Below are 27,896 nucleotides of genomic sequence, written 5' to 3' on the forward strand. Positions count from 1 at the left end.
GCTTTGTTGTCAGCAGAGGGGGAGATGCTGTGAGGCCCAATGTCACCCCCGCTGTGAACGCACGCCTGCTGCCTGGTGTGGGGACATCCGTGTGGCCGACAGACAGGCCTCTGTGCTGCGTAGGTGCTGTCCAGGATCTGAGTCTGTTTGTTATCCAAGCATAGAAAAGGGAAATCAAACATTCTTTCATATCATTCTAAGCCCTGTGCAAACACAGCCCGTGGACAAAGCCCTTTGCCGGCCCGTGACAAGGAGCTGTTTGTGCTGACCGCCCGTCGTTAGCGGCCGGAGCAGGGCTGAGCCGATGGTACTTCATGGGCACTGTGGTGATTTCTGCCCTCCTGAGCCGGCATCGGACAGGTGTCATGGGGCAGAGGTCACCCTACGGAAGTTTAATCAGAGCACCCATTGGGAGCCTTCAGCAAATGCCACGTCTCAGAGGCTCAGAGCTAGGAAGTAACCTGACTGAGCCATCACACCCAGCCACAGGAAGGCAAATGATCATTTAGTAGGATTGCCTTTGTGCCAGGGGATTAAGTAACCACAAATGTCCAGACTCACTCAGGGTCTGCCTGCCTCTGATGCAACCAAAGCAAAAGCCTGAGCTCAGGATTAAAGATCTTCCTCTCACTCCCCTGAACGACCCAGACATAACCCCGTAGGTTCTGAATACTAAGGGCCATTTCTTCACCAAAAGGATTTTGATCCATTAAACCCAGCACGGCCTGTCTCTTCCTCTGGTTATCCAAGTTCGCTCGAGTCGACTTGTTCCGTCCGCTAACGCTCCGCGGTCGGGTACCGGAGGCACACGCCGCACGTGGCTGCTGAGCCCTGGAAACGAGGCTGGTCTGAATGCGAGGCACACCCAAGTGTAAAACACGCCTCAGGTTTTGAAAACGTGGTATCCCCCCAAGGTGAATTACCTATTAATTTCATGCTGATTCCTGTTGATAATATTGCAGCTACATTGCGTCCTGTTCAATATGTTGTTGAAATCAGCGTCACCTGTTTCTTTTCACTTCCTTTAACGTGGCTACGAGAAGGCGTAAGAATCCCTCTGGCAGCTGGCGTTGTTTGCATTGGACAGCGCTGGGCCGGTGCCTGAGCGACGTTTGGGTTTATAGCGCCATCTGCTGGTGTAGCCAAAGCAGACGCTCGCGTTAAGCAGGCGCTCAGCCCCTGAGCTGGGAGACGCCGTGTCTTGGCCAAGCAACACTCAACCTTCCACTTCCGGAAGCTTCTGGACGGGACCAGAGCTGACTCCTGAAGTCTCTGCCTCATAGGGGGTCCTGAAGGGCGCAGGGGCAGACTGCTGGAAGGTGCACGTCTGTGTTCTCTATCTCGTGGGTGCTGAGGAAGCTCAAGAACGTTGGTTCCTTTTCTAAGAAATACTTCAAACCGCCACAGGGTTGTAAAGAAGCGTTTAGCAGAATATAAGGACACAGATCCATCTCTGAAATGACTAGTGTTCTTTCTTTGGAGGATGCTCTCCCTTTTCCTTGATTTGCAAGAATCTGAAAGTGAGACTTGCTGCAAACAGTATCTGCATCGGTTGTTTGTTGCTGTGTAACAGATCATCCCAGGGCTTCCCGGGTGGCACTGGTGGGAAAGAACCTGCCTGCCAATGCAGGAGATGTAAGAGAGGTAGGTTCGATGGCGACCCTCTCCAGTGTTCTTGCCGGGAGAATCCCGTGGACAGAGAAGCCTGGTGGTCTGTGGTCCATAGGGCCGAAGAGTCGGACACAGCTGAAGCAACTTAGCACGCACCCATGCAACAAATCACCCCAAAACTTTGTAGCTTCAAACAATCATTTAACATCTCTCATTGCTTCTGTGGGTCTGGAATTCAGAAGTGGCTGATCTGAGCACGCCTGGCTCAGAATGTCTCATGGGGTTTAAGTCAGATGTTGGCAGGAGGCAACCTCTGGAGGTTTGCCTGGGCCTGAAGGATCCTCATCCAAGGTGGCTCATTCATGGGACTGATGAGGTGATGCTGGCTGTTGGCTGGAGACCTTGGTTCTTCTCCACCTGGGCCTCTCCACAAGCTGTCCTGAAGAGAGCACAATCTTAGATAGCGGTCCCCAACCTTTTTGGCACTAGGGACGAATTTTGTAGAAGACAATCTTTCCACAGACTGATTGTGAGGAAGATGGTTTCTGGATGATTCAAGCTCATTGCATTTATTGTGCCTTCTATTTCTAATCAAATGCTGCCGCTGATCTGTCAGGAGGTACTGGTCCACAGCCTGGAGGCTGGCCCTGATCTAAGAGGCCTAAGAAGATATTGTGCAGCTTTTATGATGTCACCTCAGAAGTTGTATGGATTACTCCCACTTCATTGTATTGGTCAAAAGGCAGGAACATGCATCCCACCTTTTGACAAAGGAAGGTCAGCATCACATTGTAAAAGAAAATGTGAGAGAGTGGGCCATTTTATTTTCCCTAAATCCGTAGTGCCTCATGGGCATATCATAGCACTGTGCAACTAAAAAGCATGTCCCATTTTGCAGATGAGGAAACTGAGGCTCAGAAAAGTATGGTAACCAGCCTGAGGTCTCACGTCTGGCAGGAAGGAACAAAAGCCAGTTCTAACTCCTAGATCACAATGATGTAGCCTTGCCAGGTTCTCTCCCCATGTCTGTCTCCCTTACGCTGCTGTAACTGCAAATCACACCGACTGTTTCATCTTTCCAGCATCTCCAAGGTGTACAGGCTCTCTTAATTCAAGTGTTTTAGATGATTCCTCAGATGATGTCTGTCTGTAAATTGTTACTTCACTGAGTTGAGGCTCAATGGGAGTGGGTTTCCACTAATTGTAGAGCCCTGCTTACAAAAATGCTGTGTCCATGACAGTGTATACATTTTCCATTGTTTCCATGCTGTTTGCTTCTGAGATCTCAGGAATGATAACCACACCATAATATGTGTGTGCTCATATTCTGTTTGACTGTCTATTCCGTCTTGTTTATATTTGAAACAGGAAAGAATCATCACTGCTTGCTTCAGTCGTCTTCATAGTACTTGGTCATCATTAAAAAGGAGATTTTACCATTTTTTGATATTCCACTCACCAGAATGAAAACTATAAAATCCAGCTGCCATAATCATGTTCTGTTATTCTTGGTTGCAGGTCAAACTTCCATTTCCTGTCGATCAAATCACAGACCTTCCGAGGAATGACTTCCAGATGATGATCAAGATGCACAAGCTGACGTCAGAGCAGTTAGAGTTCATTCACGATGTCCGCCGGCGCAGCAAGAACCGCATCGCCGCCCAGCGCTGCCGCAAGAGGAAGCTGGACTGTATTCAGAACTTGGAATGTGAAATCCGCAAGCTGGTGAGTCGGCCCGCCCTTTGCTGTCAGCAACCTGAAATGATCAAGACTGATGCGGCGTTTCAGTAGCAGAGGCCAGACAGGCAGAGAGACGGGCCACCATTCAGGGACATTCGCATTGATTTTTAAAGGCATTCTTAACAAGAAATAATAGCTTTACATCTGTAATATATGTGTGGCTGTGTGATTGTGTGTCCGTGTTTTATATCTTAGCCATTTGTATGGATCACAGGGGCAGTCGTCCCTGGGCGTGCTCAAACCACCAACCTTCTCTGGTGGCTCAGCTGGTAAAGAATCTTCCTGCAATGCGTTTGAGCCCTGTGTTGGGAACATCACCTGCAGAAGGGAAAGGATACCCACTCCAGTATTCTGGCCTGGAGAATGCCATGGACTGTGTACTCCATGGGGTCACAAAGAGTCGGACAAGACTGAGGACTTTTACTTTCACTTTCACATTCGCATAGAGGTGCTTTTTTTTTGAAGTCTAATTGATTTATAATGAGTTTCTTTGTACAGCAAAGTGACTCCGTTATATATATTTAGTTTTTCGTATTCTTTTCCATTACGGTTTGTCATAGGATGTTGAATGTAGTTCTCTGTGCTATATACTAGGACCTCGTTGTTCATCCATCCTATGTATGATACTTTGCCTCTGCTAATCTGAAACTCCCATTCCTTCTCTCCCGTAGAGATAATTCTTATTTTCCATTCAGCGTGAGCCGAGAGCTAACATTTAGTGCTGCGTATGTGGACCAGGTATTTTTCTGGTCTCTTTCTGTAGCTGGTCACGTGTAATCCTCACATCATCCCTATGATTTAAGTACTACTTTATCTCCATTCACAGAGGAGGAAACCAGAGTGCAGAGAGCTTTGGTAACTCCCCACTTTGTGATGGAGCTTGAATGCAAGTCTGGTTGTCTGACCCCAAACCTTGTCGTTGCCCTGCTTTCTCCTGCCTCCCACGGAGGGGTGGGTTAGGGGCAGGACGCCAGCCTGCGACCAGGGGCGGCTCAGCCACCTGATCTCCTGAAGCCCTTCTCAGCCCTGGGGCCCTGAATTCTGCACCTTCTGCCTCAAAGTGGTCATCACCTCTTCCCGTGCCGGGGAGTCTTTTGTCTCTGGGACTCATCTCTGATCTTTCAAGCCTCCGCCTCACTCAGAAGTCTGCATTCCCTTCTGAATCAGCAACCTTAAGCTACAGGAAGTAAATCCAAGTGGCCTCTGGCTCCTGACTGTACCCTTGAAGGCAGTCGGTACAGCCTCATTCAGCGCATCCTTCCTGCTGGCCCAGTCCTAGAAAGTCATGCCAGGAGCCGTATCTGCAGCGGCCTGAAGCAGAGGGAGGCCGTGCACTGTGGTCGGGACCTGAGTGTGGGTCCTCAGGCTACACCTGACGGTCCTTTGCCTCCTGGTGGGCCAGGGTCCTGACGAGAACCTCAGAGCAAGATGGGACATGTGAGAGTGCAGGTTCAGCTCAGTTCAGTCCCTCAGTCGTGGCCAACTCTTTGCGACCCCATGGACTGCAGCACGCCAGGCCTCCCTGTCCATCACCAACTCCCGGAGCTTACTCAAACTCATCTCCATCGAGTTGGTGATGCCATCCAGCCATCTCATCCTCTGTTGTCCCCTTCTCCTCCCGCCTTCAATCTTTCCCAGCATCAGAGTCTTTTCAAATGAGTTAGTTCTTTGCATCAGGTGGCCAAAGTACTGGAGTTTCAGCTTTAGCATCAGTCCTACCAGTGAATATTCAGGACTGATTTCCTTTAGGATGGACTAATTGGATCTCCTTGCAGTCCAAGGGGCTCTCAAGAGTCTTCTCCAACACCACAGTTCAAAAACATCAATTCTTCGGCACTCAGCTTTCTTTATAGTCCAACACTCATATCCATACATGACTTTGGAAAAAAAATAGCTTTGACTAGACGGACCTTTGTTGACAAAGTGATGTCTCTGCTTTTTAATATGCTGTCTAGGAAAAAAAAAAATATGCTGTCTAGGTTGGTCATAACTTTTCTTCCAAAGAGTAAGCATCTTTTAATTTCATGGCTGCAGTCACCATCTACAGTGACTTTGGAGCCCCAGAAAATAAAGTCTGTCACTGTTTCCATTGTTTCCCCATCTATTTACCATGAACTGATGGGACCAAATGCCATGATCTTAACTTTCTGAATGTTGAGTTTTAAGCCAACTTTTTCACTCTTCTCTTTCACTTTCATCAAGAGGCTCTTTAGTTCTTCTTCGCTTTCTGCCATAAGGGTGGTGTCATCTGCATATCTGAGGTTATTGATATTTCTCCCAGCAATCTTGATTCCAGCTTATGCTTCATCTAGTCCAGCGTTTCTCGTGATGTACTCTGCATTTAAGTTAAATAAGCAGGGTGACAATATACAGCCTTGATGTACTCCTTTCCCAATTTGGAACCAGTTTGTTGTTCCATGTCCAGTTCTAACTGTTGCTTCTTGACCTGCATACAGATTTCTCAGGAGGCAGCTCAGGTGGTCTGGTATTCCCATCTCTTAAAGAGTTTTCCACAGTTTGTTATGATCCACACAGTCAAAGGCTTTGGCATAGTCAATAAAGCAGAAGTAGATGTTTTTCTGGAACTCTCTTGCTTTTTCGGTGATCCAACAGATGTTGGCAATTTCATCTCTGGTTCCTCTACCTTTTCTAAATCCAGCTTGAACATCTGGAAGTTCACGGTTCATGTACTGTTGAAGCCTGGCTTGGAGAATTTTGAGCATTACTTTGCTAGCATGTGAGATGAGTGCAATTGTGTGGTAGTTTGAACATTCTTTGGCATTGCCTTTCTTTGGGAATGGAATGAAAACTGACCTTTTTCAGTCCTGTGGCCATTGCTCAGTTTTACAAATTTGCTGGCATATTGAGTGCAGCATTTTCACAGCATCATCTTTGAGGATCTGAAATAGCTCAACTGGAATTCCATCACCTCCACTAGCTTTGTGTGTAGTGATGCTTCCTAAGACCCACTTGAGAAACTTTGAATAAATGTTACTTGTTGTCTGGACTTGTGGAGACAGTGGGAGAAGGAGAGGGTGGGAGGCTGCTGAATGGCGCAAGGAGCTCAGCTCAGGGGTCTGTGACGACCTACAGGGGTAAGATGGGAGTGGGGGGCGGGAATGAGGCTCAAAGGGGATAGGATATATGTATACGTGTAGCTGATTCACATTGCTATGCAGCAGAAACTAACGCAGGATTGTAAAGCAATTAAAAAACTAAAGAAAAAGTTTTGTAATGTTACCTGTTCTCAAGATAGTCCTGGACGTCATGTTTTGTTTTCTTTTTAATCTAATTAACACCCACCAAGCAGGGAAGATTTACGCATGTTCAGCAGCTGCCATCACCTACATGATAAAGGCCAGGTTCCTCAACAAGATGCGCTGTGCTGTCCGTGACTCAATCCCCTCTAGCGTCACCTTCTACTCCCTGCCTGGAACTGGACCCCCAGTAAAATCAAACTGGGTGCATTTCCCCCAGCCCCAGCTCCCGCTGTTTCCACCTCTGTGTTCCTGCCTCTGCTGTGTCTCATCCACCTGGGACAGTCCTCGACTGTTTTTTTATGTGTCTTTTGTTCCTTAAGAGTCAGGTTGCTGTCTCCTCCTAGAAGCCCCTTTGCTGGGTCTCTGGTGAGGCTGAGTTTCTGTCCTCGGAGCCCTTTCTGATGTCTGACTTTGTACTTACCACATTAGTATTGGTTATCTGTGTATCTGTCTGTCTCCTCAGTCCCGGCCCTAGACTATAGATTCCTCATGACCAGGACAGTCTTGATGATCTCTGAGTCTCCAATGCAAGCCCCTGAAGCCTTTCAGGAAATGTCTGTTGCCCTCAGATGTATTAGACATTGTGACTGAGTCCTGGGATTGAAAATTCCTTCTTTTTTCAAATTTTTCTCTAATGTTCTAACAACAACAACGACGAGGCTTCCCAGGCGGCGTTAGTGGTAAAGAACCCTCCTGCCAACGCAGGAGATGTCAGAAATGCAGATTCGATTCCTGGGCTGGAAAGATCCCCTGGAGGAGGGCATGGCAACCCACTCCAGTATTCTTGCCTGGAGAATCCCATGGGCAGAGGAGCCTGGAGGGCTACAGTCCATGGGGTCCCAAAGAGTTGGACACGACTGAGCGACTGAGCACACACATGTGACAACAGTAACAAAAATGTTTAATTTAAGCCGACATCAGGAAGCCAGATACCGCTGCTGGTGAGTGTGGGTCTTCTGGAAGCCTGCTTGGCTTAGTTGGGTACTCAGGCGAGGCTGGGCCTGCAGGCGATAAGCCATCGAGCCTTAAGCATATGCCTATGGTAATGCTGACCCTGCGCTCTTTTCCAGGCACAGGAGTAAATCTAATCACCCATGTTTGAGAAATGCCTGAGTTTTGGTAACTAGCTCTCTTCTCTGTGTACCTGTGTCATACGGAACAAATTGAAAACGTCTAAGCCACACACGCGGCAGAGACTTAAAGCTCTGTGCTGACATTGCTCAGCTGAAACCGGAGGGCATCTCCTAGTTCTCCCCTGGCCTTTTTGGAAACCCCTTGAATAACGTGCTACCTTCCCTGCAGAATGTGAGTGTCTCACGTGCTCACCCACAGTACACCTGTGGCTTAAAGCATCCTGCTCTTAACCGAGGCCTGGATTTATACGGCCTTTGCTGCAGAGAGCCAAAACACTGCCAGTTGCAGCATTTTCTCCTTTCTAGAAAGTGGCCCAGGACACGTTGCAGGTTGGTGGGCCTGGAGGGGTAGATGACTTGGCCAAGAAGATGCGGCAGAATTGAGGCTGAGTTCCTCCCCGGGGGTGGTGTTGCCTCTCAGTTGGCTGAGTTGCAGGTCCGGGGAAGGAGGTCCAAGTTGCACCGCTACTGGTGTAAGATGTCCTTTCCTCGGGAGCCCTCCGGATGGGTTTTATTCCGTCCCTCCACTTCCACCAGCCCCCTGGGGGGCGGTGTCCACAGGCTGGTCCCACCCACTCACTCCCACTGGTCTCCCGCGGCGCTCACTCTGCTTTTGCAAACTTGCAAAATGTATTTCTGTCTCAAGTTGCACTTGTACATCTGTTTATTTTTCATCTCTAAAGCATGTTTTCTTGATAAATTTATAAATATTTTAGCAGGTGCCCTTTCCCCGTGTAAATCTCTATCTCCAACACACATGCCCACACTGCCTGCCAGATTGCATTCGTGTTTCAGCACGTGCAGCTCCCGGGTAGGAGACCCTGTGGCCGTGTGTTTGCCTCGCTCTCTCTTGCTGAATCTCTGTCTCTCTCCGCCCTCTTCCCTCTCTCTTTCCCATCCTCTCTCATTTACTCCTCAGCCCTCTGCATACCCTTGCAAAGGGTCAGGACTCACTTCACACCCCTTCAAATGTCCAGTTTCTCCGTCCATTTCACAGCTGTGCATCTCAGGGAGATTCCTTACGTTCTGTCCTTACACAGATAGTTATGACCACATTCACCTCTTTTATAGGGTGATGAGTTTTAGTAACACCGGAGTCTATATGGCATTTTCTCCGAGGAGAACATCTCAGAACCCTGGGCTAGTACACTAAGCCTGTCTTAGCACTTCTGTGAGCACTTTCCACGCCCAGAGAGACTGGGTACTTGAGACTCACTCCACAGTCCTCAGCCGTCCTGAGAGGACCCACTGTGTTCAGTCCGTCGGCTGCAAAGGCCAAGAGCATGCTGATGTCGGATGAACCATAGGAAACTGCAGCGGCTGAATTTTTTTTTTTTTTTTTTTGCAATTTTCACGGTGTTTTGTTTTTTTTTTTAAATAGACTTGCTTTTCTAGAGAAGTTTTAGGTTCACAGAAAAATTGAAAGGAAAATAAGAGTTCCCACCTGCCCCTTCTGCTCACTCACCGTCTTCTCAGGGTAGTGTGCTTGTTACAGGGGGTGAGTCTGTGTTGATCAGTTGTAATCACTCAGAGTCCATAATTTACCGTAGGGCTCACTCTTGGTGTTGTGCGTTCTGTGGGTTTGGACAAATGTGTAATGACGTGTATTCGCTGTGACAGTCGCGTCGAGTAGTTGCAGCCCTAAAATCCTCTGTGTTTCAGTTATTCTTACCTCCCTCCCCAACCCCAGCCGCTGGCAGACACTGATCTTTTTGTGTCTCTGTAGTTTTGCCTTTTTTACAGAATGTCTTATAGTTGGAACTGGTCACTTATTTTTGACCTTCAGAAATCAAACCCTAATATATCTGGGGGAGATTTTCAACTATAAGGTTGGGAACTGAGAGTTTTCCAGTTGATTCTCTTCAGACCCCAAATACCAGGCAACTGGAATCTTGATTGTCTCCAGTTTTCTGGTGGGTGGAGACTTTGCTGGTCGCTTGGCCAGGGGCTTCCCTAGTGGCTGAGCTGGTAAAGAATCTGCCTGCAGTGGGGGAGACCTGGGTTCAGTCCCTGGGTTGGGAAGATCCCCTGCAGAAGGGAGAGGCTACCCACTCCAGTGCTCTGGCCTGGAGAATTCCATGGACTATATATATATAGCCCATGGGGTCACAAAGAGACGGATGAGACTGAGCAACTTTCACTTTCACTTTTTTGGCCAGGCCTCAGAGAAGGATGAAGAGCTGCCGCAGGGAAGGTGTCAGGGACGCTGGCACATCTCTGTGGGCTGCTCAGAGGGGAGACGCCAAAATATGGGTCCTGGCTCCCTGGATAGGGAGCTTTTAAGTTTCTAGATTCTGACCTAGTCATTCATGAATGCATGCATGCCAAGTTGCTTCAGGCACGTCCAGCTCTGTGCAGCCCCGTGGACTATAGCCCACCAGGCTCCTCTGTCCATGGGGTTGTCCAGGCGAGAGTGCTAGAGTGGGCTGCAGGGGCCTCCTCCAGGGGATCTTCCTGACACAGGGCTCGAACCCACGTCTCCTGGGGCTCCTGCATTGCAGGCAGCTTCCCTACCGTGGGGCACTGGGGAAGCCCCAGTCCTTCTTGAGTTACACTCTAATGTAGGAGGCGAAAAACTGAAGCAGGACCCCCCCCACAGAACACAGGGTCTGCGCTGCTCCCGTTCAGGCTGGATCAGGTCTCCTCTTTTTGCTGTCTCCTCCAGGTGTGTGAGAAAGAGAAGCTGCTGTCAGAGAGGAATCAGCTGAAAGCGTGCATGGGAGAACTGCTGGACAACTTCTCGTGCCTCTCCCAGGAAGTCTGCCGAGACATCCAGAGCCCCGAGCAGATCCAGGCCCTGCACCGGTACTGCCCCGTCCTCAGACCCGTGGGTCTTCCCACAGCCCCCAGTATTAACCCCGCGCCCCTGGGCGTGGAGCAGTGCGCGGCGGGGGAGAGCGCGCCCTGCTGCTTGGAGCAGGGGGCGGCGGCCCCCGGCCCCCCCTGGGCCCCCAGCAACGCCTCGGAGAACTGTACTTCTGCTCGGAGGCTGGAGGGCACCGACCCAGGGGCCTTCTCTGAGCGAGGGCCTCCCCTGGAACCCAGGAGCCAAACGGTGACCGTGGACTTCTGCCAGGAGATGACTGATAAGTGTACAACGGATGAACAACCCAGGAAAGATTACCCCCAGTGACGGCCTGCCTGCGAGTTCTCAGCCCCCTCCCACACAGCTGTCCTTGGGTCAGCCTGCAGTGCTGTTCGTCTGTCGTCTGGAAGAACCGAGAAGGAATCTGGTGCACACTACAGCGGTCTTAGCAGCAATACTGTTTCTTAGTATTCTCTCCTCCCTTCAAGCAGGAGCGACATATAGTTACCCTCACAATGGTGCTACCCCTTGTTCAGGCAAGGGAAGACGACAGTGGCAAAGCTGTCTGTCTGTGGGTTCATTTCAGTCTTTACAGGGATGGACTAACACCTCTAGGACCCAACCGCGGATTTCTTTTCTCCGTGGCCCATGTCACAAAGCCTATCTCAGGAATTTCTTCTGAATGTTCAACTTTTTTCATGGAAGACAGCTTCTATACACATCAAAGTTTTATAGCTAGACTGTACATAGTATATATATAATATATATGAAATATATTATCTCTCTCCATATGCAAAAGTCCTGCATGCCTCAGTTTTCTCCTCCTGAAACTGGAAACTTGGTTTCTCGTTTATAAACAGGTTCCAACATTCCTCTTTTGTCTCTGATGCTAGAACCGGTTCGTAACTGTTAACCTGCTCATTTTTCTTGCTTCACAGTTCAAGTTGTGCTTATTTATGGACAGAATTCAGTGTTAGAAGCTTTCTTTGACATTTTATTTCAGACCTTTTATTTCTTGTTGGTTTGGTTTGATTTGGGCACTCTCAGATGGTGCCAGTTGAGATTTTTTTTTTTTTTTTTTTTTTTTGCGGATACTGTATAGTCAAGGTCAACTTTGCCACTTGCACTGAGTTTTGGGTCAAACGTATTTTCTTAAATGAAGTTGTCACTTCAGTATAACTCAAGTAAACTGTATATTCTTTGCTCTTCAAAAAGTAAAACAGCTAATTAAAAAAAAAAAGCACTCAGGTGATAATTATGTAGGAAAAACAATCTTGCCAAATAATGAATTCATCCTAGGATGTAGACAATAATCTGCTTGAATATTTTTATATTTCACCTCCTCCCCACCTTTTCCTAAGCAAAGTTAAAATGCAGAGAGTTCAGAGTTGATGTTCAGATTTCTAAGTGGGGAAAGAGTTTGGACATCTCACTGGAAAGTGCATTGAAACAGCGGGAATCGTGATGTTATACCGGAACTCAGCAGGCTTTGGCTCCTAGATAGCAAGTTAGAACTGGTTTCTCAGTCTGGGAGTAAGTCCCATTCATTTCAACACTGCCCTAGACCTCTGCCTGCTCTGGATGTATAGAACAGTAGGAACTTCTTCGAAGGACTTAGCTGCTTGGCCACCCAGCCCAGGACCTGCCTCCCCCGGGACTCACCTGAGGGGCTTTGCATCACTGCCCTGGGGGTCCCACCTTTTTGTGGCTGTCCTGGGGTTGATGCGGCGGGCCCCGCCCGAGTAGGAGAGAGCAAGACAGTTGTAGCCTGAAGTCTGTTCCTGGCGCAGACAAAAGCATTTCTTTCTCCCTTGTTTCTCCAAATGCTTTAAGTTGCATCCTGAGGTTTTCCCACCAATTCTCTTGGTCTGAAGGCAGATTTCATTCTGAGGCTTTGGATACGATGCGTCCAGGAGCCCTCCCTGCCCCTTACCCCCACCACGCACCTCCCTACTCTCTCCTGATGATGATTTCCTTCTTTTGCTGCAAAACTGGTTGGCTTGCAACTCACAGAGAGCGGCTTCCCTTGGCTCAGGGGGCGTGTGGGCCCCTGGCTGCGTTTACAGGAAGGGGTGCAGACCCCTCGAAGCCTGTGCTGGGGGAGAGGTCAGCCCCCCGCTCCTGTGGGTCCTCCAGCTCGGCTGCGGGGAGGAGTCCCGAACAGTTTAATGTGGGGATGGGGTGGTGGGCCGTGGGGACTAGACGGTTGATTTTGTTTCTTCATTTGTGCCATTGTTTGGACGATATTAAAGCTGCATGTGAAAGGGGAAATTAGTATATGACGTAGGCGAAACGTGAAATCATAGTAACATATGTTTTAGTACTATTAACTTTTTTCTGTACAAATATTAGTGCTAAATGTTTAAATATGTATGAATGCCAGAAATTTGTTGGTTCATGCGGTAGGGTTTAAAAAAAAAAGGCTTTTCTTTGAAAATAGTTCCACTTTTAGAACCTGCCTCTGGGCTTTTGTTTTTTCTCGTCTGTGTGTGTGTGTGTGCGCGTGCATTTGTCTAAGATACATTTTACTCCTGCTCTGAGTCGAAGCTACGGTTTCTGTTGTGGCTGTTGGAATTTCTTGGCCTAGTTCTGTGCTTCTCTGTGAGGTTTGCCTTTGGGGAAGACTGGTGACAGCTCTGATTTAAACTCAATGTGAATGCCGTGATCCATCATAGGTGTGTGTTCTGGTGGAAGAGTTGGCTTAAAGGTTTTTTTGTTGGTTTTCTTTTTTTTTTTTTTTTTTGGTTTTTTAACTCTTGTTGCCTTTTTTAAGTGACCTCCTCTTCTTTTAAAAAAGGAATGTTTTCTGCTCATATCATAACCAGGTCCAAACTGGCTCATTGCTGTGAATGACCCTGGTACCCACTCATGTGCATCTGGTCGTCTTGACCCTGTTCTGAATGCCCGCCCCCCCTTTCCTTTATCCTGCGCTGCTGGCTTCCAGCTGGGGAGGGGGTTTCCTGTATATCTCTCCCCCCAACTCAGCCCATGGCCTCCTCTGGCCAACCCCTGCCTCGGATGTCTCTCTCTTTGCTAACCACACCCTTGCCATGCCTGCCATGGGAAGCAACCAGTTAAAAACACTGCTGGAGAAACTGTCTTTCGATTTCTTGGAGATTTGAACAAGTTGTTGGAATTTGGTTCTCTGTCCACCAGGAACAGCGACTGGCTTTGTTCAGTTGACGCGACGTGTCTGTGTCTCTTACTGGTCTGAACCATGTGCTTGTCAAGATTATTTCCAGATTGATTCAAAGGGAGGACTAGCTGGGCACCATGGTCCAGGTTGCCTCAAGTGGAGTTTGAAAACCAGCCTGTCTCCTTTTCCTGGGATCCATTAGTGCAACCCAAGTCTTTTATGAAAGAGAAAAGCAAGTAAACAGCACGGAGTAGTGTTGATGTGGAATGGTGACGTCTAGTTGTACCATTAAGGTTCTATCCTTGCAGATATAAGGAACTCCAGCATTTATATTCCAGCCATGAAATGTTCAGGAGGGTCCTTGTGACAGGCAGTTGTGTCTCCAAGTGGCTGGGGTAGGCGTGGGCTGCTGCAGCAGGGACAGTAGAGGTGGTCCTGTGGCTACTTAACATCTGCCTGAGACTAGTCCCCTCGGATCTGCCTTTTTTCTACTTGTGTCTCCAGACAACCTCACTTCGTTCAGATTGGTCCGGCTTGGGCAGGTGCATGCTTTGCTGTATATGTCTGTTTCTCTGCGTTATCTGGGGGTGCCTTGAATAAAATAACTTCACAACATACTGATTCTGGAACAAACCATGGCAAAAACAAACAAAAAAAAGAGCTGGAAAAGTGACTAGGCCACCTGCTCCTCCTCTTCTGGGTTCCCTTAATAATGACTCAGGCATCAGAGGTGATGCTGCCGTAGGGAAGGGTATTTTGTATTGTGTACAAGTAATTTATTAACTGTATTTCTAAAGGTATGCTGCTCTTAAGATGCACTATGATTTTGGATTTAATCCTTGTGTTGCTTTCCCAAGGAAATAAAAAAAAAAAAAAAAAAGCTGATGATTAGTATGTCAGCTGCCGCTTCTTGAAAAGGAAGGCAGGGACCAGCGACAGAATTCGCGTGAGAGCACGTCTAAAAACCAGGTGGGCACTCTGAAGTCCAGCACTATTGTCAGGAGGTCTAAACCTACACTTTCTCTCTAAATGCTTTATGATTGCCATTAAAGAAGAAGAAAGGAACAGAAAAAGGTGTGAAAATATACAGCTTTGAAAACCCCACTTGCTTCTTCAAGCTGATCCATCTGCTAGATTATGTAGCATAATCCTCTCAAAATGAGTAAAAGCCTGCAAAGCTCTTTAGACTTCCTATGGGTTCCCTAGCTCTGTACATTATGCCCCATTTCAACTAGGAGCCACTTAATAAATGACTTCAAACTGCACCACTAGTACTTAACATTTGTTGGAGGAGTTGCTGATCAAGAGGGCAAAAAGAATGAAGTTTTGTCCTCAAATCACTATAAATAGGCAAAGAAACACAATTTTTTTTTTTTAAAGAATAAAGCTATTCACTGGATCATGACTTAGTCTTTCTTCCCCAAACTGAGGATTTTGCTGTGGGTTCCATTACTGGCAAGTCAGTGCCCAGTGGGAAGCCTGTGTGGAATTGGAATTCACGCGGGCATTCTGTGTGCCTGGAGGCATTCTGTGTGTAAGCTGTGTGTGCCGAATACTGCCCAAGCTAGCTCCTGACCCAAGCATCAAAGACGGATGCTGCAGAATAAAATATATTTGTACACAGATAGTGTGTGCAAGCATTCTTTGTACATAGAAAAGACCTATTGCGGCAGATGGAGGATAAATTATTTGACTGACGGTGCAAAAACATTTCTTGCAAAGAAAAGTAAGTGTGTAGTATTTTCCTAAACTCCACCTTGGGAGATAGTATTTATAGCAAATGAGTATCAGTGCATTTTCATTGTCATATGACAAGGATGCCGCCATGGTGTGAAGAAAACCCACTCGGCAGCAGAGGCCCACTTTCATAGCTCTGGTTTCCTGTGACATGGTGTGTGCGTTTCACTTTCCAGCAATGGACAACCAACCTTGACTTTCCTTTCCATTCCAGTGGACTGACCTCAGACAACACAGTGGCCTCCTTAGACACAGAAGGGCACCCAGAGTGTGCATTTCAGGTAGACTCAACTGCAGCACCAGACACTCCTGTGGGGACAGGAAAGGGTGAAGGGATTTGGACAAAGAGGGTTTTTCTTCCTCCAGTTTGATGCTAAGTCTTCTACCAAAACATGCCTGGAGGCAGAGGGGTGATCTCCACATGAGTCGTAACCATGCATTGTGCATGTGTGAATGCTGAGAGGCCCATTCATGCCCCGACCTAAAAGACCTGCCACTTCTATTAAGTGATCCAGACGCTTCCATGGCGTTCAGGAGCTTCGGGCGCTGGTCAGACACGGTGAGCCGTTTGAGGCAAGTGCCACCTTTGCTTGCGAGGTCCCGTGGGCCCATGAGAATTTGTTCCAGAACCAGTCTAATGCAAGTGCACCTCCAATCTATGCCTTACAAACTCCAGAGGCCATGTTCAAAACAGGGTTTTCTCAGTGTATGCAAGGGGCGACTGCCCCTCTCCTCTTCCTCCCCAGGTTGAACAATACGGACAGTTTTCACACATATCTACCTGTATAACCCTCTGTACCTCTCATAACTGGTCAACGACTGTAACAGGTTACATCAGGTGTTTTTCTACATACTTTTTACACAGATTCTATGCGATTAATGTAACTTAATTCAATGCATCATTTTGTTGTACTAGTTCTTAGGCTTGTCTTTTTATTTCCTAAGTGATTGTGGTTTTTTCTTGTGGTTTTTATTGTAAAAATGAAATGGCTGTTGATGCTTATTCTCTGTAACTAAGAATTTTTACCTTTTTTGGGGGGAAAAAAAAACATTGCTATGAACTAATGAATTGAAACTTCATTTACTCATTGTAAATACACTATTGTGCAAAAAAAAAATTTCACTCAATTGAATTGCTAATGTTAACTGAATTTTGTCTAGACACCATTTCTTTTGATGAAATAAAGACATATCATTATGCATTGTAAACTGATTTTCTCTGATCCCTGTGTTGGAGATTATAGAGCCAGAGGCTTTCAGAACTGTTTCCTTCGAGAGAGGCCATGCCTCTTCCTTGTTTGGACCTTTACCTGCTACCTGATTAATCTGATAAGAAATCTTAAAAATGTGATAATGTGATTCTTCAACTCTCAATTTTAAAAATCCCGAATGCCTTTGAGAGTGGACAAAGGCACTAAACCCAATTTCCTGGCTTTGATATTGTGCTGTAATTATGCAGAAAGTCACCATCAGGAAAGCTGGGTGAAGAATATTGTTTCTTACTAGGGCATGTGAATCTACATCTCATAATAATAGGTTTAATTGAAAATAAAAAGTTGAATGAATGCAAATGGGGAAAAGGAAAAACCAGTGCCAGATACAGTGAATTGCAGGGCAGAGAGTTTATAATTGTGGTTAGGGGAGAAATACAGCTGAACCAGAAAAGGCTATTTGATCACTTGAGTCTGAATTTTGTTGTAAAAGGAAAACGAGATACTGAATGGCGGGCAGCCCAGATGACCTGAGTACGCTGGACTCATGAGTGGTCTGGCAGTGAGGATGGAGTCACATGATGGCAGGAGATAGCAGAGCTGCTGGGCTCTGAGCTTCTGGATGCGCCCAATTCCATTAGCCAGGTGGGAAAACGGAAATTACAAGCTGCCAAACTCCACTCCCTCCATGGGTTCCCCACTGAGGCAGAGCCTCAGGGAGCATCTTAACAGGATTAGCAAATATTCTCTGTTGTGAAATCACCATGGTCCGAACATCTCAGGTGTCAGTTCAGTTCAGTTCAGCCGCTCAGTCTTTGTGATCCCATGGACTGCAGCACGACAGGCCTCCCTGTCCATCCCCAACTCCTGGAATTTGCTCAAACCCATGTCCATTGAGTCGGCAATCTCATCCTCTGTTGTCCCCTTCTCCTCCCGCCTTCAATCTTTCCCAGCATCAGGGTCTTTTCCAATGAGTCTGCTCTTTGCATCAGGTGTCAGAGGTTAAGACGAGTCCTTTGCCTGAAGGCACGAAGTTATTCCGTCCATTCTGGGGAAAGGGTGGGCCATGATCCCAAAATTCTCTAGGAAAACCTGTTCATTTAGAACCAACAGTCATTTGCACTTTCCACCTGACTTTAGTGCTTGTCGCAGGGAATGACCACTGTGGTTTGATACAGAATAAGGCTCTTACATCCTGCAGAAGGGAAACATTCAAACACCACCCAGCCCCAGATGGGCAGCAGTCATTCTCTTTCCTACACTGTTTTCTTAAAAATTAATTAACCTGGCTGCATCTGGTCTTGTGGCACGAAGGATCTTTCTAGTTGTGACATACAGGGTCACCTTTCTTTAAATTGTGGCATGTGGGATCTACTTTTCTCATCAGGGGTTGAACCTGGGCCTCCTGCGTTGGGAACACGGAGTCTCAGCCACCAGACCACCAGGGACGTCCCTCTCTCCCCTGCTTTGAATGTGCACCTTGGGCGTGAATCTACTTCTAGAGCACAGTGAGGGGTCTCATTCTGCCTTCTCCCTGCCAGCAGCTCTGTGGCATGTTGTTTGGAAAAAAACCGAGCTGTTCTTGGAAATAGTTCTAGAACTTCTCACTCTTCTGCAGCTCATCACCCCAGCCCCTCAGTTAGGGTACATTACCATGACCGTACTCCATGGCTCCCACAAGCTTGTGACGGGGTCCAGAGTGGAGTGGGCTTCCCATTCTCTGCACTGAGCACCTCTGTCTTCCTGGCATAAATAAACGTCATGCTTCCTGGTATCAGGAAATCAAGGTCCAGAGAGACAGAGAAAGCTGCACTTTCCACACCCCATTATGAAAGTCTTTTTCCTTTCATTTGAATCAAGAGCATCATCCCTTCTGTCCCCTCCCCCACTCCGGCTCCTACATATCTGGTCCCTAGAGTTTCTCTGATGGAATAGAGTGCCTCCCTGATGAACGCAGATTGTCAGATCAGCTGCAGGAAGTGTGGCCAAGCAGGACAGCGCGAGGCTGACCCCAGAGGTCAGGTGCCCCAGCTGGGAGCTTCCGATGCACAGCCACGGCCTGACCAAGGGCTCCAGAGGGGATAGTTGGGAGTTTCTCCTGCAGTCTGAGCTCACAGACATACAACTTTTATTTCGCAGATGCCAGCTCTCTCCTGGGTTCATTTTTTCTGATCCCAGGCATCGATTATTTTTTCATAATAGATGAAAGTTCTAGAAGCATGTTCTGAAACAAAATGAACAAAATAGACTCAGAAGGGCTGGTAAAAGCTAGTCTCACCCACCCACCCATGACTCTGTGTGTGTCACAAATATCCCAAATCCAAACAAAATCCTGTACAAAAGATAGTCCCCTCCCTACATCACCCCAGAGAAGAATGTCCAGGTAAGAGGCTCTGTTCCCTGACAGCATCGCAGCATAAGATCTGAATCCCACCTGCCATCCCCTGCTCCTCTTCCAGCTGTGCTTGTGTCCAAAATCCAGGTCTAAAACTAAAAGGCCAACCTTTTCCTAATCACCATCTTTGTCCCCTCCACAACTAACCAGAGTTCCTGACTTTGCATTAATGTGGAATGGGAACATGGATCCCAATGTAGATGATTCATTTTGTAATCAGCTTTCCTAAAAATGTGCTACACTTACGCTGACTGTAATGCAGGAGACCTGGGTTTGATCCCTGGGTCGGGAAGATCCCCTAGAGAAGGGAATGGCCACCCACTCCAGTATTCTTGCCTGGAGAATCCCATGGACAGAGGAGCCTGGAGGGCTACAGTCCATGGCTCACAAAGAGTTGGATATGACTGAGTGACTATCACGTTCACTTTCACAGGGAGAGCAGGAAGCAGCAATGGGGAGAAGGAACTTGGGTTGGGTCAGACAAGTTTAGGATAAAATTCCAGCTCATTCACTCATTCAATAAATATTCATTTATGTTCCTGCTATGTCCCAAAGACTGTGGTTTACCACATCCTAATTGTATAACTTGGACAAGTCATCTACTTCCTTATTCTTAAATGGCAATAATCACAGGGTCACAATGAGGAAACCCATGGCAGTGTCTAGACCAGAATCAGGGGCTCCATAAAATGGGAGACTTTCTCCCTCTTCTTTAGATTCTTTGGCAACTGATATATTATGGAAAACTTCTCTAGTAAAAGGTTCAATAAATTATAACAATCGAAACATCCATCTAATTACCCGTGTTGATAATGCTGTATCAAAAAAGACCTTCTCAAATGAGGCAAATAACCTAGAAGTCACAGAGATTTTAGATTTAGTACAATATTAAAAGTTTAAAGACACCATACACAGTGATAAGATATAAGCAGACTGGGAGAAAGTCTTAAAATACGTATATTGACAAGGCATTAATATAATACCATAAAATAGCTCTTAGAAACCAGAGGAAAAACAAATATCTCAACAGAAAAATAGACAAGGATAATTCATGATAGAAATACAGATGGTTAATAAACATATGAACAACTTTACTAGTGATCATGGAAATTTAAAGTAAAACAAAGGGAAACATTTCTAGTTTATCAGACTGAGGGTGGGGCTAGATAATGTCTGAGTGTGGAGAAAAAGTGCTAATATGCTGGAAAGAGGATAAATTGGCATAGTCCTTCCTGAGCAAAAATGGGCAGCATCTATCAAAATGTAAAATATGCATGCCTGTTAAAACCAATAATTCTATTTCTAGGTACCTATCAAAGTATGTATGAAAGATTCATTGCAACATTGTTTGCAGTAGAAAAAAAGTTAGAATGGCTAAATTGTCATCAAGTATCTATGGTTTACCTATCGTGGAAAAGCATGAAGCATATACAACTGAGGAATCTCCGTGGGTGCTGAAGTGAAGAGTTCCTGAGACATCTCATTAATTAAGCAAAAGCAAGTGGCAGAGACATCTCTATAGCAGGATCACATTTATATTTTTGAAAACATGTAAAAAATATATGTGGACATATATTTGTATTCAAAGACAGATTATGACTGCAGTGAGGGAGGAAGGGGATCACAGCCTGTGCTGTTAACAGTGATGGTCTCTGGTGGAGGGAAATGGGAATTGAGTCCAGGTGAGAGGGAGAGGTGAACCCTCACATCGTCACGTTCACATTTTACTCGGTGTTCTTTTATCCTGATTGAATGTCTTTCAATGAACATGTATAACTTTAATTTGAAAACTAAGAAGAAAGGAAAAGCCTCTTCTTTCAAACCATTAACAGTAGTACCCCTGCAGTGAGTCACACTCCCCTCTTACCTGAGCCCCGTGCAAGCCTCTGAGCTGGTCTCTCTGACTGCACGCTTACCCCCTGCCTTGGGCCATTTGGGCTGCTATAAGAAAATACCCTAAGCTGGGGAGAAATGTAGGGACTTCCCTGGCGGTCCAGTGATTAATAATCCACCTTCCAGTGCGGAGAAGGTGAATTCGATCTCCGGTTGGGCAACTAAGATCCCACATGCCTTGGAGCAACGGAGCTCACACACAGCGACTACTGAGCCTGCGGCCGCAGCCGCAGAGAAGCCCAAGTGCAGAGTGAAAGGCCCTGCGCGCCTCACGCAGCCGAAAATAAACAAACGTGTAAACACAGAAAGGATAGAAATGTGCTGCTCATATTTCTGGAGACTGGGGATTCTAAGACACAGGCGCTGGCAGATTCAGTGTCTGGTGTGAGCCTTCTTCCTGGCTCGCAGATGGTCATCTTTTCATTGTACCCTCACATGGTGGGTGGGCTAGGGGACGATCTGATGCCCCATTTAAAAGGGCGCTCATCCTGCTCAAAAGGGCTCCATCCTTATGACCTCATCACCTCCCAAATGTCCCACTTTCAAATACCACTGCACTGGGGGATAAGGTTTCCACATGTGAATTTGGGGGAGACAAACATTCAGACCACAGCATCTCTACAATAGACTCATCAGAAACAGTGATTTTAAAAATATATGTATCATGGGCTTCCATGGTAGTCCAGTGGTTAAGAATCCACCTGCCAATGCAGGGGACATGGGTTCAATCCCTGGTCTGGGAACTAAGATCCCATAAGGCCTGCAGCAACAAAGGCCATGTGCCACAACTGCTGAAGCCCCCGTACCCAAAAGCCCATGCTCTGTGACAAAGGAAACCACTGCAATGAGAAGCCTGCACACCACAACTCAAGAGCAGCCCCCACTCTCCACAACCAGAGAAAGCCCACGTACAGCAACAAAGACGAAGTGCAGCCAAAAGTAAATAAGCTAATTAAATATACACATGTATACATATGTGTATGTATCAGACCACCACCCTTCCTGTGCCATCCAACCCAAATTCCTTTCCATGACCTAGAAAGCCTGACGTATCCGCTCTTGCCCATTCCAACCTCGTCACAGCTAACTCTCCCCTCCATGATCACGGCCCAAGAGTGCTCCCTGGGCTGTGAGCACACAGCTCACACCGTCAGTCACGCTGAGGTACTTGGGGCGGGGGGGGGGTGGGGGGGGTGGGGGGGGGCAACACAGGCAGAGGGACTACTAAGTACAAAGGTCCTCAGCACCGTGGAGCTACAGGAGAGTGCTCCTTATCATCACTTTAACATCACAAAAGATCAGAGGCGTTCACAGGGCAATCTTCTTCCTAATGCCAAAATCTTCCTACTCTACAGTAGTAGTTCATACTGGAATCACCAGGGAGCTTTAAAAATAGTGGTACTCAGGCTGTTTCTGCAGAGGTTCTTATTACACCATTTTTCAAAGCTTCCCTGCAGATTTAAAGTGGAATTGGGCATGAGAATGACTACTCCACAGCACCTCGGACAAGTGAAGGCATTCATTGATGAATGCCATTCCATACCCTCTCCATTACAGAGGGGAGCATGGGTTCCTAAAACTCAACCAGCCTTCCTCCCCATGCTTACTGGGCCAGACTAAAAGGATTAAAAGTTTGCTGTCCATGCCCAGTAAACTCCATTCTTGTAGAATCAAATCTAATAGAAACTTATTCAATAACCAACAGGCTTAGACTTGAAGAAACTGTGGGATTTGAGTGGTGATGGCAAGGAAAATGTCTTGGAGTATAAATCATGGCTCTTGCAGGTGGTTTTCCTGACCTTTTAAAATAGAGTGGATTTCTTTCACAGGACAGTTCTCTGCAAGGGGAACGTGTGGCAAAGAAACGGTGGTCTCTACTGGAACTCATTTCATTCTGAAACACCAACTGCTACAATCAGAATGCATCTGATTGACCCTGAAAAATTCAGCTCTCTGAGACAGTGTAAAAAACTGTTTATAGTCCATGTATTGAAAGTGGGTGCTCACAATCCTTTGCTTGATGCACTAATGTCTTTCCTTTTTTTGGCCGCACCACGAGGCATGTGGGACTGAATTTCCCCAACCAGGGATCGAACCCCTGCCCTGCGCTGGAATGTGGAGTCTTAACCACTGGCCCCTGGGGAAGTCCCAACTGCTCTAATTTCTCATGAACCTCCCTCTGTTTGCAGTAAGTATGACGTGTCAGCCGCAGTGCTCTGGAGTTGACAGCTGTGACCTCAATCTCCAAGTCTCCCTACCATTTGGGGAGTGCAGTGGCCTGTCAACTCTGAAAGAGGCTTGGGGGAAAGTGACCATTAGTAGGAAAGCTCTGGGACCAAAAGTGAAAAGTGAGTCCCTCAGTTGTGTCTGACTCTCTGCAACCCCATGAACCGGGGCCTACCAGGATCCTCCATCCATGGGATTTTCCAGGCAAGAGTACTGGAGTGGGTTGCCATTGCCTTCTCCAGGGGATCTTCCCAACCCAGGGATCGAACCCGGGTCCCCCGCAATGTAGGCAGACGTTTTTACCGTCTGAGCCACCAGGGAAGTCAAAGCAAATGCCTTGTGACCAAGGGCACTATTTATAATTCCTAGAAACATAAACAAAGACAAAAGAGGAAGACGAAAATAGAAAGAGGGCCTGTCACCCTCATCATCTTTTCTCCAAGCTCTGTAGCATGGCTTATCTCTCCCAAAAGATAATCTGGGATGAAGAAAATCCGCCTCAACTAAACACTGCCATTCTTCCCTCAGTTCTCTGCCAATGCAAAGGCTTCTCTCACATGGAAGGAGGTACAAGAGACAGAAAATGATGAAAACAGTCATACTGACTCCACAAAAGCAGATAAGAAGCAGGGGCCACTGGCAAGATTACTCTAAGATAGTGAATCTCAACCCTGATGGCACATTGCAATCACCCAGGGAGTTTTAAAAATACTGATCCTGCATCCCATCTCCAGAGCTTCTGGTTCAATTGGAATTGGATGGGTCCTGGGCTGGAGATTTTTTTTTAAGCTCCAGATGACTAACTCAAGCCAGAGTTGAAAACCGTCCCATAGTTTGGCATAGGGTTCCAAGCACCCATACAAGAATCCTAAATATAAATCAACCTCCTGAGAAGATGGCTGGTCACTGACAAGAAATGAGTATAAGTGTGAAAAAAAAAAGCATTTTGGGAAAAAGTCTAGGTAGGATGATTTCTTTTCAAAGTAAGGCATTAGGGCTGTAACAAAACATCTCTAAATTCATAGAAGATACAAAACTGGGGTAGAGGGATTCAATTATTATTAACAGAAAGAATGAAACAAAGGAAAAAGCAACTGTGTGAGCTCAACAAAGCAAACTCCGCTGAAAAGTTCCCCTATTAACACTGTGGTTTTTCTTTATAATAAGCAAGTAGTGGGTAAGAAGTATAAGAAGCTAGTAGTGGGTAAAACATGAGTCACTTTTTTCCAGAATTGAGAAGAATCCACAGTAAATATCCATCGTGCCCTATGATAGCCAGGGAATGTTTATTCCATTGTGGCTTTTCAGAGAACAGGATTAAAATCCATACAATATTGATTTTAGTCTTTGTGGAATATATCGCAAATGTTTGTATATGACTTTTAAATGCCAGAATTGTTAAAACCATGGAGCACACCCTCCATCCTTAGTGAGACAAGGGCAATTCAAGGTGACAGATGGTCCCTCCTCTGATTTATACCTTCTGTATTATGTTATAAAGAGCTTTCTAAAGTGCAACTTCATTCCAAGCACTCCCCTGCTGCACATCGTCCAGCACTGTTGGTTCTCGGGTGCCTCCCTGCAAAGCCTCCATGCCCCCTTCTCCAGTCTTCTTTATCTCTGATGGTTTCCTTACCATCTTGTGCTCTAGACGCACATGGCCCCCAGACAGCTGCACTTTATGACACCTCTTGGCTTTTGTCCCTGTTCTCCTTGTACTGAGAGAGCCTTCTTCCACGTGCCCCAGTCCACCCAGGTCTAGAGAAACTCATCTCTCTCAAGACTCAGTTCAAAAGTAATTTCAACTGTAAAGCTTTTTCTGACCTTTCTGTAAAGAACTGACCTCTCTCTCTTTTGCCCACCATCCCCTCTAACGTGCACACTTACGCTTGACCATTTATATGTTTAACTAATTTCCCATCCAGACTCAGAGCGCTTTGATGGCAGAGATGGTGGCTCATTTATATACTAGCACTTATAAGACTAGTTGATAGCAAGTTTTCAATAAGCTTATTTTATGAATTGAGCGTAACTGGATGTACCGAATGACTCTCCATAAATTAACCTCCCTCTCCTCCTCTCCCTCCTCTCAACACACACATATGCACACAAAGAAGAAGGGAAGGGAAGGCTAAGAAGGGACCACAGGGGGACACCTCTTGTGAAAGTTCCATGGCCAGTCGGGTTGTCTGACCTCACTTACCATGGATGTCCTTCGCCCGGGGTCTGAAGGCAGCAGTGAGGGGCTGCTTTCCCGGTGTGGAAAGCCCTGGCAAGAGCTGTTTGGAGAACTGGAGCTTCCTGAGTCCCCGTACAGCTGTCCCTTCTCAGAAAACAGTCTGGACAGGAAGCTGGCCTTGCGGCTGCCGGGGTAAGGTCTGTCTCTTGCCTCTTGGACCCTGCTGTCTCTCCTGCTGCCGTCGCTGTGTCTGCAGTGACTGTGCAAGTCTGCAAGAGGTCCCTCTGAGGGCTGTCGGTCCTGGGACTGCTCCCAGGGCCCTGTTGTATGTGGTGGACAATGCCTAGGAGCCATCCTTGTACCTAGCCAGGAGTGAGGCCTTACAGTCTGCAAGCCGAATGAAGACTGGTCTGGCTGCTGTCCTGGGTGCTGAATTCTAGCACCGTCGTCCCAGGGACACGGGCTGTGGACATGGAGCTGTCCGTTGTGCTGATTTTTCTCAGCCCAGTCTTTTTTACTATAGCAAGGGTCTACGTCAAGTTGCCTGGGCTGTGGGATATGCCACGTCGTTTTAGAATTCGGCACATTGACTCGGATCACTTGCTGTTGATTGTTGGCTTGAAGGAGGGAGATTTTCTCAGGGAAAGGAGAGCAAGTCATACACTGCTGGGTCACTGAATGTTTTTTCAAATGGAATGGAGGTCTCCTGTCATCCTCAATGCCCTTACTGCTGGATTTGTCATAAAGCGCCCTCATGATTTTCCTGATGCCCAGATGAAATATTTCCAGTATGTTGAGAAACAAAGAGATGGCTGCAATGCTGTGCATAAAGAGCATGAAAATGGTCTTCTCTGTGGGCCTGGACACGAAGCAATCCACTGCATTGGGGCAAGGAGGTTGAGTGCATTTGTAAAGAGGGTGCATTTGAAACCCATAGAGAATATATTGCCCTACCATGAACCCTACTTCCAGCAGAGATCTGGTCAAGACGTGTAAGACATAAGTACGCAGCAGACATCCTTTCAGCGGGACTTTTTGGATCCTCTTCTGCTCCTCTAATTTCCTCAGTTCTCTATCCATCCTTTGCTGATCCTCCAATTCAAGCTCTGGATTCTCCATCTGGGCTCTAAGCTGTGACTTCTTCCTCTGCCTTTCCTTTTCAAAGGCCCTGAGTCTATACAGTGCATGGCCCATATATACTAGAGAGGGAGAAGACACAAAAATGATCTGTAAAACCCAGAACCTGATCAAGGAGATAGGGAAAGCATCATCATAACAGACAGTGTTGCAACCTGGCTGCTGGGTGTTGCAGGCAAATGCTGACTGTTCGTCATCCCAGACATCTTCAGCAGCCACACCAAGTATCAGCATTCGGAAAATGAAGAGGATGGTCAGCCAGATTTTCCCCACCATGGTTGAGTGGGAGTGAACTTCCTCTAAGATGCCACCCAATAAGTTCCAATCCCCCATGGTAAGAGACTAATGTCTGAAACATACAGAAAACACTAAGATTAATAGAATCCATGGGTATAATATATAAAAACATGATCAATACCGCAGGCTCTCTCTTCATGTCAATAAAACTATGAAGGACTTTCCAGCCCTAATACTTATGGTTCATGCTTGCTGAAATATTTCTAAGGAATAGGTTTTGGAAAAAATACTAAAGACCCTCCCCAGTCCAACCCAATTCCTTCCTATCCTCTTCTCTCCTACACAAAGTTGACTGTCATTCTAGTATACTCACTGGCCATCATATTTGTACAATACATTCTATTCCATAATTTTGCCCATTTCTCTAACATATGAAATGCCCTATTTACCATACATCTTACATGATCTTAAATAAGTCTCAACTTCTTTAGGAAGTCTTCCCAGCCATCTCAAGTCAGAGTGATTTTCCCATTTCTGAATTCATACATTAGTGCTTGTATTACTCATTTGGTACCGTGCCTAAATGAGCTTTGTGATAGTTGTCTTATGTTCTCTTTTCTGAAAAGGTACTCTTTATATGGACAGAGATGCTTTCTATTTCATTTTGATCTTGACATATGAAGGCATCAATAAACAATAGTTAACTGAATTGTCTTTTTAAAAACTCAGCACCTTGACTCTATCACTGGAAAAATCATCAACAGAAAAACCAAGTAGATCCTCATTATGTATTATCGACGGCTCCTACTGCAAGACTGAAAGTACGAGCAGAGAGAATAGAACTCAGCCAAATGAACCCTCAGGATCTGGCACAGGGTAGCAGTAAAGATTCAGCAGGCTCAGAAGCAGTACCAGCAATGACATATGATTAGATCCACAAAGCCATATCTGGAACAAAAGACTTAAATGGAAGCTCTGCTTACTTAGAAGAAAACTGAATATAAACTGCTTCGCTAGCAAGTCTGGGAGCTGCAGAAGAATCAAGGCATAGACCATGAATGGGTCATTGGGTTCACCTTGAAAAAAACAAGACGTTTCTCAAGGTTCAATGAGGTTAAAATACTTGAGGGTTTACAGGCTTCTAATGTGGATGACTTCCAGATATGAAAGAAACAGGAAAAACAGGTAAGTGTTG

At 46.5% G+C, this 27,896-nt stretch overlaps 2 protein-coding genes across 9 annotated transcripts in view; one reads left to right on the forward strand and one right to left on the reverse strand.

The window, feature by feature from the left end:
- BACH2 (BTB domain and CNC homolog 2) overlaps nt 1-16,619 on the forward strand; it is a 379,241-nt gene extending 362,622 nt beyond the window's left edge. For all 8 annotated transcript variants that reach the window (XM_061131763.1, XM_061131759.1, XM_061131762.1 and 5 more), the window contains 2 exons: nt 3,130-3,336; nt 10,410-16,619. In XM_061131763.1, coding sequence (XP_060987746.1) covers nt 3,130-3,336; nt 10,410-10,877 — 675 coding nt within the window. In that variant the 3' untranslated portion in view covers nt 10,878-16,619. The remainder of the gene's footprint in view (nt 1-3,129; nt 3,337-10,409) is intronic.
- A 420-nt stretch (nt 16,620-17,039) lies between these two features.
- On the reverse strand, nt 17,040-27,291 carry GJA10 (gap junction protein alpha 10). The gene is made up of 3 exons (XM_061131766.1): nt 26,620-27,291; nt 25,352-26,526; nt 17,040-18,858 (listed from the first exon to the last, which is right to left on the reverse strand). Exons 1-3 carry the CDS (start codon nt 26,795-26,797, stop codon nt 18,820-18,822), a joined length of 1,392 nt encoding a protein of 463 aa, XP_060987749.1. The 5' UTR covers nt 26,798-27,291; the 3' UTR covers nt 17,040-18,819.
- Between the last annotated feature and the right edge of the window lie 605 nt (nt 27,292-27,896).

This window comes from Dama dama, chromosome 28, assembly GCF_033118175.1.
Source record: "Dama dama isolate Ldn47 chromosome 28, ASM3311817v1, whole genome shotgun sequence".
NCBI classification, from domain to species: Eukaryota; Metazoa; Chordata; class Mammalia; order Artiodactyla; family Cervidae; genus Dama; species Dama dama.